Raw genomic sequence first — 11,543 nt, forward strand, 5'->3', positions numbered from 1 at the left:
AGCGGAGAAAGCCCGGGAGCCGGTGCAGCGTGTCGCTGTGGCAGGGCGGCAGCATGAAGAGCAGCAGCTGGAGGGCAGCCAGCTGTGCCGGACCCTCCATGGCTAGGCAGAGAGCAGCCCGTTAATTACTGTGGTTCCCAGCCCGTTAATTAGTGCAGTTCCCAGCTGGACAGCCCTCGTTTACATCCACAGTAACGAGCTCTGGAGGGAGCCAGGCTGGTGGCTCACCCTTCATCCTGTCCATGCAGGGATAAGCACCCGGCTGCGACGTGACTGCATTTGGTACTGTACAGCCCCATAGTCAAAGACTGTCCTAAACCAGAGGGATTATTATAATCCAGTTACTTAAAAAAAAAAAAAAAGGCCCAGACTGCAGCAACTGCAGGTGGCAGTGCCAGGCAGCACATCGCCAACCCCACTGCTGTCAAGTGGTTTCGGCAGAGGGGTGGTAAGGAAGGACCTGGGAGCCAAACGTTTGAAGAGTCGTACGTGGTGTGATGAGAATTCATGGATTCACCCTACAGCCCACGTGCAGTCCAGGGGCATTCGGCCTTTTATTAACAGTCTCAGCAAGGGGAAAGAAAGTCACCTCCCCGCAGGGACAGGGATGCTGAGCTGGCAAGGGAGGAGGACAGACAGACAGCAAACACTCAGCCAGCCAAGGTTAGAGGGAGTCCCTAAGAAAAAAAGGAGGTTGTGATGCAAGAGGGTCATTCAAAGCTCTGTGTGATGGAGGAAGGAGCAGCGGGTTGGGGTCTGCACGGTCCCATATCCTGGGATATGGGTGAGGGGGGCTGCTTCAGTCTGCCTGGATTTCCAGAAGGTTTGGGGCAAAGGTTCCCACCCAAAGTTTTGAGGTAAACGAAGCAGCTGTGACATAAGATGATGATCCTCTGGGGGACAAATAATTCACTAAAAAATGGGAAACACAGGGTAGGAGCAACTCGGAGAGTGTTTGCTGTTCGCAGCTTGTGCTGTTCAACATGTCCCTTAACAAGCTTGAAAAAGAAGACAGCAGTGGCAGGGAAAAAAAGCTTTGGAAGCAGCAGTCAGGGCTGGCCTTCTCTCCAGCTTTAGATTGCGGTTCCTTCCCTGCATCTTCCTTATCCACGCTCTTACCCTCAAGCAGTGAGGCCATCCTCTGAGGTCAGCGGTCTCACCCCAAACGCTCTATGCTGAGATTCATCACCCTGCAGGTTTCTGGGGTGGGACACAGGCAAACACCTGGCCCTACGTTCTCCAAAAGCATCTGCATCTCCTCAAAGGAAGAGGAGGCAGGCCCCAGTCTCAGGATACATTGATCCTGATGAAACTCAGGGCTACGTGCTCACAACTCGAGGACACACCTGTAGTCCCGTGCCGTTCTCTGGGGCGATTTCAGCAAGGACAGGTTGGTTTATGCTCCTGCTTTGCAGTGCAGGTGTGCCGTACGCTCAAGTACCTGAGGTTGAGGACAGCAGATTGCCTTGTCTGTTCCCCTAAATCCCTGTACCCCTCTGTTCCCCCCCCACGCCCTGTCCTGCTCCCTGCCATGGCCCAGCCTGACAGCAAGCCCACTGGCGTGCAGCTGCTCGGTTTTGATGCGGAGGCAGGGATTCAAGGATTTGGACTTGGAGAATCAAATCGGAGGAGAGAAGGATGGCAAAAGGGAAGCGAAGAGATGGTGAAGGAGATCGAGAAAGAGTGATGCTGGAAGCTGTGGAGACTGCCTGAAAACTCAGTCACCCGAAACATGGTGGGCAGGAGGACCTGGGCAGAGTATGTGCCAGGACACCCCCATAGGCAGTGCAAACTGCTGGGCTGAGCTCCCGCGGCGCTGAGCTCTGCCAGGACCTGCTACTGCACCAGGTAATTGCACAAGAAGAAAATTCCCTTTTTTTTCCTAACAAACCCGAACGCAGCGGGTGGACTGCCCAGCATGAGCCTCTGCACTGCGGGTACTCACAGGCTGTGCTGAGGAAGGCTGCATAGAGCTCTCTGGGAATCAGCGAATCTGGCATGTCCCGAAGGAACTCTTTGAGCAGAGCAGCCACATCATGAACACTTTGATGCTCATCCAAGAAAACATCCAGTCCTCGGTCAAACTCTTCCCTCAGCTTCAAGATGGAATAAATGAGAAGAATAAAAGCAAGAGTCAGTTCTTCCTCTTGATACGAGTCATGCCATCAGGATCTGTCCCTGTAGAGCTACTGCAATGGCAGGACAGGAGGGTTGGCTACTCCCAATGTTCCCCTGATGCAGAGCACCCCCAAAAAAAGGCATGCTGGAGCCCAACAGCCTGCTGGTGCCCAGAGGATGGACCACGGGACCAGGAGGAGTTCCTGGCTGGTGAAGGGAGCCCAGATGGGGCTCTGAAGTGCCAACCAGAGGATGGAGGCACCTGCTAAAGGCAGCTTGGAGAGATGAAGCCTGCTCTCCATGGCTGGGAGAAGGACCCAGCAGTGGGTTACAGGTTGTCTGTGGTCCAGCAGGTGGTATTTCAGACCCCTCCATGTCAATGTCTGCTTCATTCATTCCCCACCCATACGCACATCCGTCCTTTGCACGCGGTCCTGCTATAGAGGATGCGGTAAACGTCTCACTTTACCTGCTGTTGAGCTCCCAACCCGGAAGATGCCCACCGTTTGGAGACCTGGGAGACAGGCAGGTTAGTGCTCTGCATTCCCACAGCCCCCATCACCCCAACTAGTCCTTGGAGCACCTCAACACCATGGAAGCGGTTCTCCTGCACTGCACGCAAGGCAGCGCATCCTTCCCTGCTCCGGGCAGAGCGGGTAAAAAGAAAGGTTTTGGAGCCATAGGATTTTCCACCGTAAGGGCTGTCGGTGGGTCAGGGAGGAGATCTCATCTGTACAGTCACTCTGAGCTAGACGCTGGATTTGCAGGGGGAGTTAAGGCCAGACCAGGAGATGGGTCACTGATACACACGGTGATATTCACTTCTCAGCCCAAGTGCTACACCCAGCCCAAAGGACTCTCCCCGGGGGGCTTTTCGGGAGCGTGCTCTGCTCCAGGAATCAGCTGCCTCCCCCCATCTCGAGGCATGCCCCGTCTCGGGGCATGGCCAGGCCAGAATGCCCCAGCCCACCACGTACGATGGGTTTTACCAACCAGCTGTGGGACACGCCGTCTGGCTGGGGAGACATACGTACTTACCGTGCGCTTCAATGTGTTCACAACATCTGTCCACGATCCGTGGGACCTGCCAGGTGATGGGGTTGAGGCTCAACATCTTTTTCTTGCCCAGGCTTCTCCGTGGATCCAGCTCATGGGGGTGTGACAACTGCAGTGCCTCCAGCAGCTTGGAAGTGTTGTCACTCAGGTCGGTGATGGAGTCCACGGACATCGCCCCCTGAGATGGAGCAGAGGTGACTGGCAGGGTGACAAGGACCACCCCATAAGACCCCACTACACCATCATCGCTGTGACCTCAGAAGTCTGTGGGAAAGGGAGGCATCACCTCCGAAGGAACACAGAGGTCTACAGAGCCTGTCTGGGGTTGCCAGAGAACCACAGCGAGACCTTTCACCTCCCACACGTTACTTTAGGTGCACTGCTCCTAGCATGAGACGTTTCTAAGCACAGCCTTCCCACCGGGGCAGACCCTACACCGCACACAGACACGGGAAAGAGGAAACGTCCCCAGATCTTTCACCGTTGACTGCGCAATACACTGGGTTTAGTTACCTGTACTGGGGCTGCTTTACGCCAGGGGTTACAGGCACTTAGCAAGAGGCAGGCATAGGTCTCTGCTCCCGAGAGATGAGGCAAACCAAACGCAGCCTAATACCCACCTCCCCTCGCAGGAAACACGACTAAAGCCAAGAAGGCGGCCAGGGCTGACCAGCCACACCATCTTCCTCACCCTTCGATGCAAGGGTGGTCAATACTGAAAGCAGACTGGCTCAGCGGCACAGCTGATGTCCCCGAGGGGTCTCTCCCCGCTGCGCGGCCAGGGAGCCAACGTGACCCACCATCGATGGCCACAACTTTGAGTGGGAATTTCACAAGCGCAAGGCCCAGTCTCTGATCGCAACATCGCCAAAAAGGCGACGCTGTTTCAGGGAGAAGTCGTATCTGTTCACGGTGCTGCTCACCAAGACGTGATGCAACAGAGGAGTAGGAAAATCCACGCCACTGATGATGAACCTTCTCCCATTCCCATCTACCTTTGGCTGCCTGGCCGAGGTAACCTTGGCTCCATAAGAGCTGAGCTAGCAAAGAGCATCCCACCCCTCACAGCCCATCTCTTGGGGGAAGCAGGGGCATCCCATTTCCCTGAGGGTGGACTGGGACCAACCCAGCACGCAGCACGAATAACTCACATTCCTTAAGAAAAGACCCTGGGAAACTATATTTACTGCTGAAGTCAGAGCTTCCCCCAACCTGCAACCCCCTCCCCACGCAGCCCATTTTCGCAGTCGTACCCTTCGCTGGCTCCAGGAGCTGTTGTTGAGAAAAGTTGGGGAAAGCGGCTCCTCCGGGAAGACCCCATAGGGTACCAGGTCACAGCTCCTGCCCATCGGGGACCTCTTCTGCCTCTGAGCCCGAAATCTCGTCACCGTAGCTTCCACCTCCAGGCAGAGCCGGCGGCTCTTCTTCACTGCTTCCTGCAGCTGCTTGTAGGCACGGTCATTGGCGATGACTTGAAAAGTCTGGGGAGAGCAGTCTAGGGAAAAGCATGGGAGAAATGGAAAAGTATCGCTAGCAGGAAAAAAGGAGAGGGAGCTGCAGTAACACAGCCCAACTGCCAGGAGCACGCGTGCATGCCTGGATAAAATAATTAACCGACAGAAGGGAATACCAGGATACTGTAAAGGCAACCACCAGCAGGAGAGTGAAGAGGACAACGTATAAAACCGATTCAATATGAGACAAGAAGATCTGTAGTTTGAATCCAGGATGGCAGCCCTGTAGCTATCTGTGCCCTTGCATGCCCTGTCCCCCCCTGCTCCCTGCTCCTCCTCCAGCTCTACAGGAGCCCGGAGTGCCTGGGGTGGGAGGGAAGGAAGAGCATCCCCAAGGACCCTGGGCAAACCCAAAGGGGAGCTGCTGGCCCTGGAAGGGCCCAGGGCATTGTCTGGGTGCAGGGCACTCAGGGAGCCGAGCAGGGAGGGCACGGCATGAGGGATGGCATGGCGCAGGAGATGCCATGCTGGAGGAAGAGGAAGGAGACGCAGGGAGGCTGGGAAGATGGCAGGAAAACTGCCCTCCGCCAATAGGCCTGTTGCAGCCTGTCCCAGTTTTTCCTGAACTTTCCTTCCTTCTATTGGTTACAGCCTCATGAAGCGTCATGACGTGGAGACTTCATAAGTCACCAGAAATATTTGATACAAAAGATTCTTACCAAATGATAACCTCAGTTTTCTACAGGGTTTGCGTCAGCTATGTCTGTTCAAGAACAGACGAGGCATTGATGGCACTCTCCCCAAGAACTTTCCCTCTCCATACCTCCTTGCAGACGCAAGGAGAGCTCTCCTTACTTCCAGCCTCCACACCACCCTGGGCCAAGGTGTTTTGCAACTGGAGTACAAGCCACAAATCCATTTAGTAAAATGTCAGACTGCTGCTCAATAATTTCCTTGAGTGCACTTTGCACTCCTGGGAAGAAAACTGGTGAGCGCTCATTCCCAGTTGGCTGTGCTCTACGCTACTGGTTTCCCCAGGTTTGTGGCTGACATCCTTCGAGGGACAATAAAACAGACCTCGAAGCAGCGAGACCAGGGGTGAAATGGGCGGACAGAAATATTCACATGTGTATGTCTTTACAAATGCACGTTCACGTGCACGCGTATTTCGTCCACCCACGCACGCATCCCTTCCAGGCTCTCATGCTTGTGGACGTATTGTTACAGCCCACGCTGGAGAACAGTAAAACAATGTGGGACAAAGCACCCTGCTGAATTCGGGCACCCCCCAGCTCCGCCCCGTCAAAAATCACCAATTCCATTTGAGAGCAGGGACCAAATCCTGGGTACGAGGAAAGCTGCTCACCTTTCTTCTCCTTTGAAAAGCTCTCCAGCTTCTGGCGGATAGATTTGCTGCCTTTAGGTCCAGCTACGAGGAGAAAAGAAAGCCCAGGTTCTGTATCAGGAGGCTGTTTTAGTACGGTCTCCCCTTAAAGACATTTGCCTTTCCGCACCCTCGCAGGCAGAGCATGGGATGCTGCGGGCCTGACCCGGCCACGGCCCCGAGGGGATGCACGAGGCCACGTGGGGTGGCATGGTGGGCATCAGCTGCCTGGGGGAAACAGCCCCAGAGGTGGGCCACTGTCCTCCCAAAGCGGAGGAAAGGACCCCTCCACACTCAGGTACCTGCACCCCACGGCACCAAACCATACCCGTGGGTTAAAGACACCCTCACCGAGGGATTCACCCCACCTGGCTCGGACCACAGCTCTGCAAACCTCTCTCCATCAGGGCTTACAGATGCCTTACTACCCAGACGTGCAATCGAGCAATGCGCAAAACTACAGGTCAGGGCACACGAAGCACCTGGCACGCAGCAAATAAACTGGTGTTACAAAACAGAGTCAAAATGAACCACAGCTGGCCTTTCTGGTGGCCTCCTGGCTTTCCATGCCTCGCCAGAGGAAACGCCTGGTGCCACAACAGCTACCAAACGCCGTCGGTGCACGGGACGTGCTGGGAGGCTGCGGTGAGCGGCCAAGACCACCCACCAGCAAACGGGTCCTCACTGTGAAAGAGAGGTAGAGAAACTTCAGCTGTCCAAAGGCTGCAGCTTAGAGCTGCTCTGGCCACCTTTAAATTCTGTGTTCGTGTTACACATGACTCTGTATTAATGACGATGTCCTACTGATTACTTAGCGACTCAGAAAGCTACCCTAATTCATCATCCTCAGAGGTCTGGTCTCAACACTGGAAAATGGAATACAGCCCCAGAAAAGCTTTTGAATGTTTGTCTATGCTCTGTAAAACAAAGTTAGAGAAAATACATACCCCCAGAAATGCCGTACCAGTCCCAGAGGGGCAAGCCCTGCTCCTAAGTATTCCCCACCTTGCACATCCAGGGACAGTCAGCAGCAACGAACTGAAAACTCATTCACTGCCCACCCTACACCCTTCCAGGACACGTCACCCTATTCTGACTTGTGCTCCTTATTCCTGAGGAATTCGGTTCCTAGAAACAGCTTACAGAATTGTTTGGGTTATTTTGTAAGATTTAGAAGAAAGCTATGAAAGCTGGTATGAGCAACATGTGCATAAAAGAGCAGCCTACATTAATTCTTCTGCAGCACCATTCGTCTTGTTTCATTCCAACGACCAGAGAGCAGGAAGATGAAGAACAACCTGGAGACAAACCCCCCCAGCCAAGGAAACAAAAGGTCGGCAAAACTCCCCTGTTCCAGCACAGAGTTAGGAGGGGCGACACAACGTGCCGAGGCTGAGCATCAGCGTAACTCTCCACTCCTAAAGCTGTGCGGATGCTCCTGAGGGAAACAAACCACGAGGCAACAGATAGTAAAGAAACCATCAGGATCCCTCTGCCCAGAACGCCTGAGCCGGTATCTCTGTGGTGGAGTAACTCGTATGATCCACTGCAAACCCAGAAGATGAGGACAACCTCTTTCCACTGAGCTGCATTACTGCAAGCTTGATGCTGTGCATCCTTCAAAGATATCATCTGTCTTGGTCGTCTCCTGCTCGAACCACAGACTTGTTCCTGCAGACTTGGCCAAAAGGAGATGTTGCGCCCATGACGTTTTTGCTCTGTAGCTTGGGGGGCTCACCCTGAAGGAAGCGGTTTGCTGTAAGGGCTGAGATGCTGCAGAAGTTTGAATGAGGTAAGGGCTCTCGACAGGGGGTATCAAAGATGAAAGGTGCCCCACAGGATTGCTCACAAGGGGATGCACACCCCACAATCCTCATTGTCTAGGTATCTGGAGTCAGGAGGATTAAAAGAGGTGCTGAACACCTTTTCCTTGAGGAAACCAGTAACAACTGTGCAACGGCTGTTTATTAAAGAAGGCAGGAATTTCACATGGGTAGATGCTGGGGAGCAAGTACAGACAGGTGGATGGACCCACAGGGAGACCGTGCAGCCCAAATTCAGGCATTTTGAAACGTTGTGAACTTCCCTTTAAAACACTGCAATAGGAAAGTGATGCTGCAGGTGCAATAGCTTCACAGCTAATCCTCAGCATCTCACACTGACTCCCAGCCAAGTAACTGCAAAAAGAGCAATTAGCAGGTAGAAATCTAAAGGATATAAAGACAGTCAAAAGGAAGGAGGGATTCCCCAACAGCAACTGCTTCCTTCAAAAGCCAGGTGAGCATGACAGTGATGTCCAAAATACACACAAGGATGAGATCAGGACTTTGCAGTCCCCTGCGCTTATCCCGCGCATCAGACAAAATGCAGCACACTTAACAGCAAGGAAGAAAATGCCTTTTTTTTTTTTTTTTGCACTGCAGTGTTCCCTAGAGAAGTTAATGCTGCAGGCTATCACTGAAAATGGTATCACAACAGCTCACAATAATAATAAAAAAAGAACCAGGATGTTTATGGTCAGAGACCCCTAGGGACTTAAAGGCAGTCTGTGGTGGCTGGTGCTGCAGCCCTGGGGCAAGTGGGAGTTCTGGGAACGAGAGGGGAGCTTTCTCCCTTTTGCTCTTCTTGAAGCCATTTCATTGCATGAAATCTTCCAGATATTAATTAAGACAGGAAACGAAACCTGGATGTCACCCCAAGTAAGTACGTGCTGTCCAGGGTGAGGCTGAGGTTGGGCATTAGGAAACGCTCCTTGCCTGGGACAGGTCCCCAGAGACGTGGGGGGCTCCATCCTTGGGAGGACCCAGCCCCAGCTGCCCTGGGCTGGTGCCGGTGACAGCCCTGCTGGGAGCGGGCGGTGGGGCCGGAGACCTCCGAGCTCCCTTTGCACCCCCACTGCTGGTCCAGCGTGACCCGAGGGCTGGTGAGCTGTAGGCATCTCCTGCCCTGCTGGGATGCCAAAACACAGCCCAGGGCAGCAGAGGCATTTCAAGGCGGTCTGTCCACTCTCGAGTAATGAGTACCTTTGCCAAGGAGGCAGCTGGTCCCCAACTCACTGCGCTTGCTTGGTCAGACGTGTAGATGTCGGGGGATGCAGGCAGCTACGGGAACCCAGACAATGCCCGCGTGTCTACATAGGCCAGGACAGTCCCCGTGGAGCTTCTATGTTTGTCTGCCCATTAATTTCAGTAGCATGTCTTCTAGCCTTGCAGAAGCCCCATCCCAGCATCAGGACTTTGTGCCGGACATTAATCCAAAAAGCAAAGCTTGTCCCCACCCAACGGCATTAAGACAGTCCCAGTGGAAGACCTTGCCAAGTCAAACTGCATCTGGTTTGAATTGGGGGGGATCAGAGGCAGACAACAGGCAAGGTCACATTCTCACACTCCTATGGACACACAAACTCTCCTCAAAACGCTGATTAGGCCTTCGAGGCTTAGATGACAACAGGGAACAAAAATTAAAATGGACCAAGATGTGTCACAAATGTCTTTCCATAAACATCCGGACACACAAACTCTCCTCAAAAGGCTGATTAGGCCTTCGAGGCTCAGATGACAGCAGGGAACAAAAATTAAAACGGACCAAAATGTGTCACAAATGTCTTTCCATAAACATCATCCCACGTTACAAAGCACGGGTGTGCGGATGAGCAGCGGTAACGGCCCAGACCTCAGCCCTCCCTCAGCAGGAGCCGTCCTCTCCCGTCCTCTACCTTTAGCCAGGCTGAAGTCGCCTCTCCTGCAGCTGGTAGAGAGCAATCTCCTGCAGACTGGCTCTTTCCAACTCCGAAAGGCTGTGCAGGGGCACAGGCTGCATTTTGGTGCTTTGTCCTGGCAAATAGCTGAGACAAAGGTTCTCTGAAAAACACATACATATAAAAATAAGAGAGTCAGGAGCACATCGCAGACACCTGCTTTGGGAGAGAAGCTGCTGCAAACACCACAGGGTGTCTTTGCAAGAGCAGGAGACACTTGGCCCTCTTTTACCTCTCTGAAGAGCCAGCTGATCTGTAGGAGCCCCAGCCACCCCACCCCGCCTCAACCTTCCAAACAAAGGCCCTGAGGGCATCAGGGAGTACGTGAAGGACCTCAGCCCTGGCTCCAAAGACCCCCCGGGGTCCCTGAGCCACCTCAGTCCTTGGCAGCGAGCTCCCTGGCCCATTCTAGCTGCCAACTGTTTTCACATGAAGCCCAACACCATCAGGCTCACGTACACAAGACGGGGCACATCCTGGCCAGTCAGAGTAGGGACTGCGGTCCTGATTCTGGGACTTGGCCATTCTTCACTATGGGAATATAGTTCCTGGCTGGCGTCAGCCTCGGGGCCACGCTGCATGTGAGGAAAGTCAGGATGGAGGCAAGTCCAACCACCCCCTTACCAAATCTAGGAGGTACAACGTGTTCCAAAGCTCAACAAGAACTCATGCAAGGGAAAGCACAGTACGCAGTGCTTCACCCCGCTTGGTCCGACACCGCACCTAACACGCTTCTCTTCCCACCTGGGAGCTGCTCAGCAAACAACAAACACACAGGGCCAGGGGCTCCATCCCAGCGCGTCCTCACGTGGTGCCCACAGACCGAACCCCCAGCTGCAGGTATCGGTGACTGCATTGGGATCAACTCTGGGTACGTTCAGACATGGACTTTCTTCGCCCTCCTGCCCCCCTAAGAAGTGGCACCCAACGAAAAGCCCCTCCTGGCTGCTGTGGCAGCCTGAGCATTTCCCAGCTCCCTCCAGACACCCGCCTTGCTTCGCCCCTGCCTTCCAATCATCTCCACCAAGTCAGGGGGCCCGAACCTTTTGGCATTATATTAACAGGTCCCGGCAGCCCATCTCCATACAAATCAGCTGAACGTCACTCCCGGCCAAACCCCGTCTGCAGCTCAATGCCAGCAAAACCACAGGCTCTGGGTGGAAAGGGCATGGGACGAGGTACCAGCCTCGGAGCGGTCTTCGGAGGATGCTGTGCAGATGTGCACCCCTCCTCTCCTTCACCCACATCCCCGATGTGCAGGGTGCCGAGGTATAAGGAGTAACCGAGGAGCGGTGACCTCCCGAGAGCCTGGAACAGCTCCAGCTCGGGCTGGTTTACGGGGGCTGTTCAGCGCGGCGCCGCCGGGGCTGCGCGCAGGCTGGCGGCGACCCCGGGGCTGCGCGCAGGCTTCTGGACCCCCCTCCCCCGCCAGCATCTCCGTCGGGCGGGAGAGACTGGGCAGAAGCTTCCCACTCTGCAGGAAGGTGGGCAGAGCAGTTTCCCTCCAGGGTGAGGGAAGACAAGAGAGTTTTGGGTTTTTTAGTCATAAAAAAACTTCTTAAAACCTAAAAAGCAGCACACATCCCACTAAGTAAGACTTATGGCCCCCTTTTATTCACAAGCTCTTCTTCTCTGCCTTTTTCTCCCATTTTAAATTGCTTTATTTGTTAATTTAATCCTCAACACGGAGCTTCATCCCTTGTAAATTGGACACTTCCAGCACCGACGGTGCTGCCGAAGCCTCACCAACGCCTTTACCGCCGGCACAGGCTGG

At 54.1% G+C, this 11,543-nt stretch overlaps 1 protein-coding gene across 1 annotated transcript in view; it reads right to left on the bottom strand.

The window, feature by feature from the left end:
* Nucleotides 1-11,543, bottom strand: part of LOC104161140 (rho GTPase-activating protein 6-like) — a gene marked incomplete at its 5' end in the record, with an annotated part of 32,612 nt that overhangs the window by 3,899 nt on the left and 17,170 nt on the right. Inside the window, 6 exons of the mRNA XM_009699471.1 lie at nt 30-102; nt 1,946-2,091; nt 2,569-2,632; nt 3,157-3,352; nt 4,428-4,669; nt 5,995-6,057. Of these exons, the coding sequence (XP_009697773.1) occupies nt 30-102; nt 1,946-2,091; nt 2,569-2,632; nt 3,157-3,352; nt 4,428-4,669; nt 5,995-6,057 (784 nt within the window). The remainder of the gene's footprint in view (nt 1-29; nt 103-1,945; nt 2,092-2,568; nt 2,633-3,156; nt 3,353-4,427; nt 4,670-5,994; nt 6,058-11,543) is intronic.

Source organism: Cariama cristata, unplaced genomic scaffold, assembly GCF_000690535.1.
Source record: "Cariama cristata isolate BGI_N322 unplaced genomic scaffold, ASM69053v1 scaffold7144, whole genome shotgun sequence".
Taxonomy (NCBI): domain Eukaryota; kingdom Metazoa; phylum Chordata; class Aves; order Cariamiformes; family Cariamidae; genus Cariama; species Cariama cristata.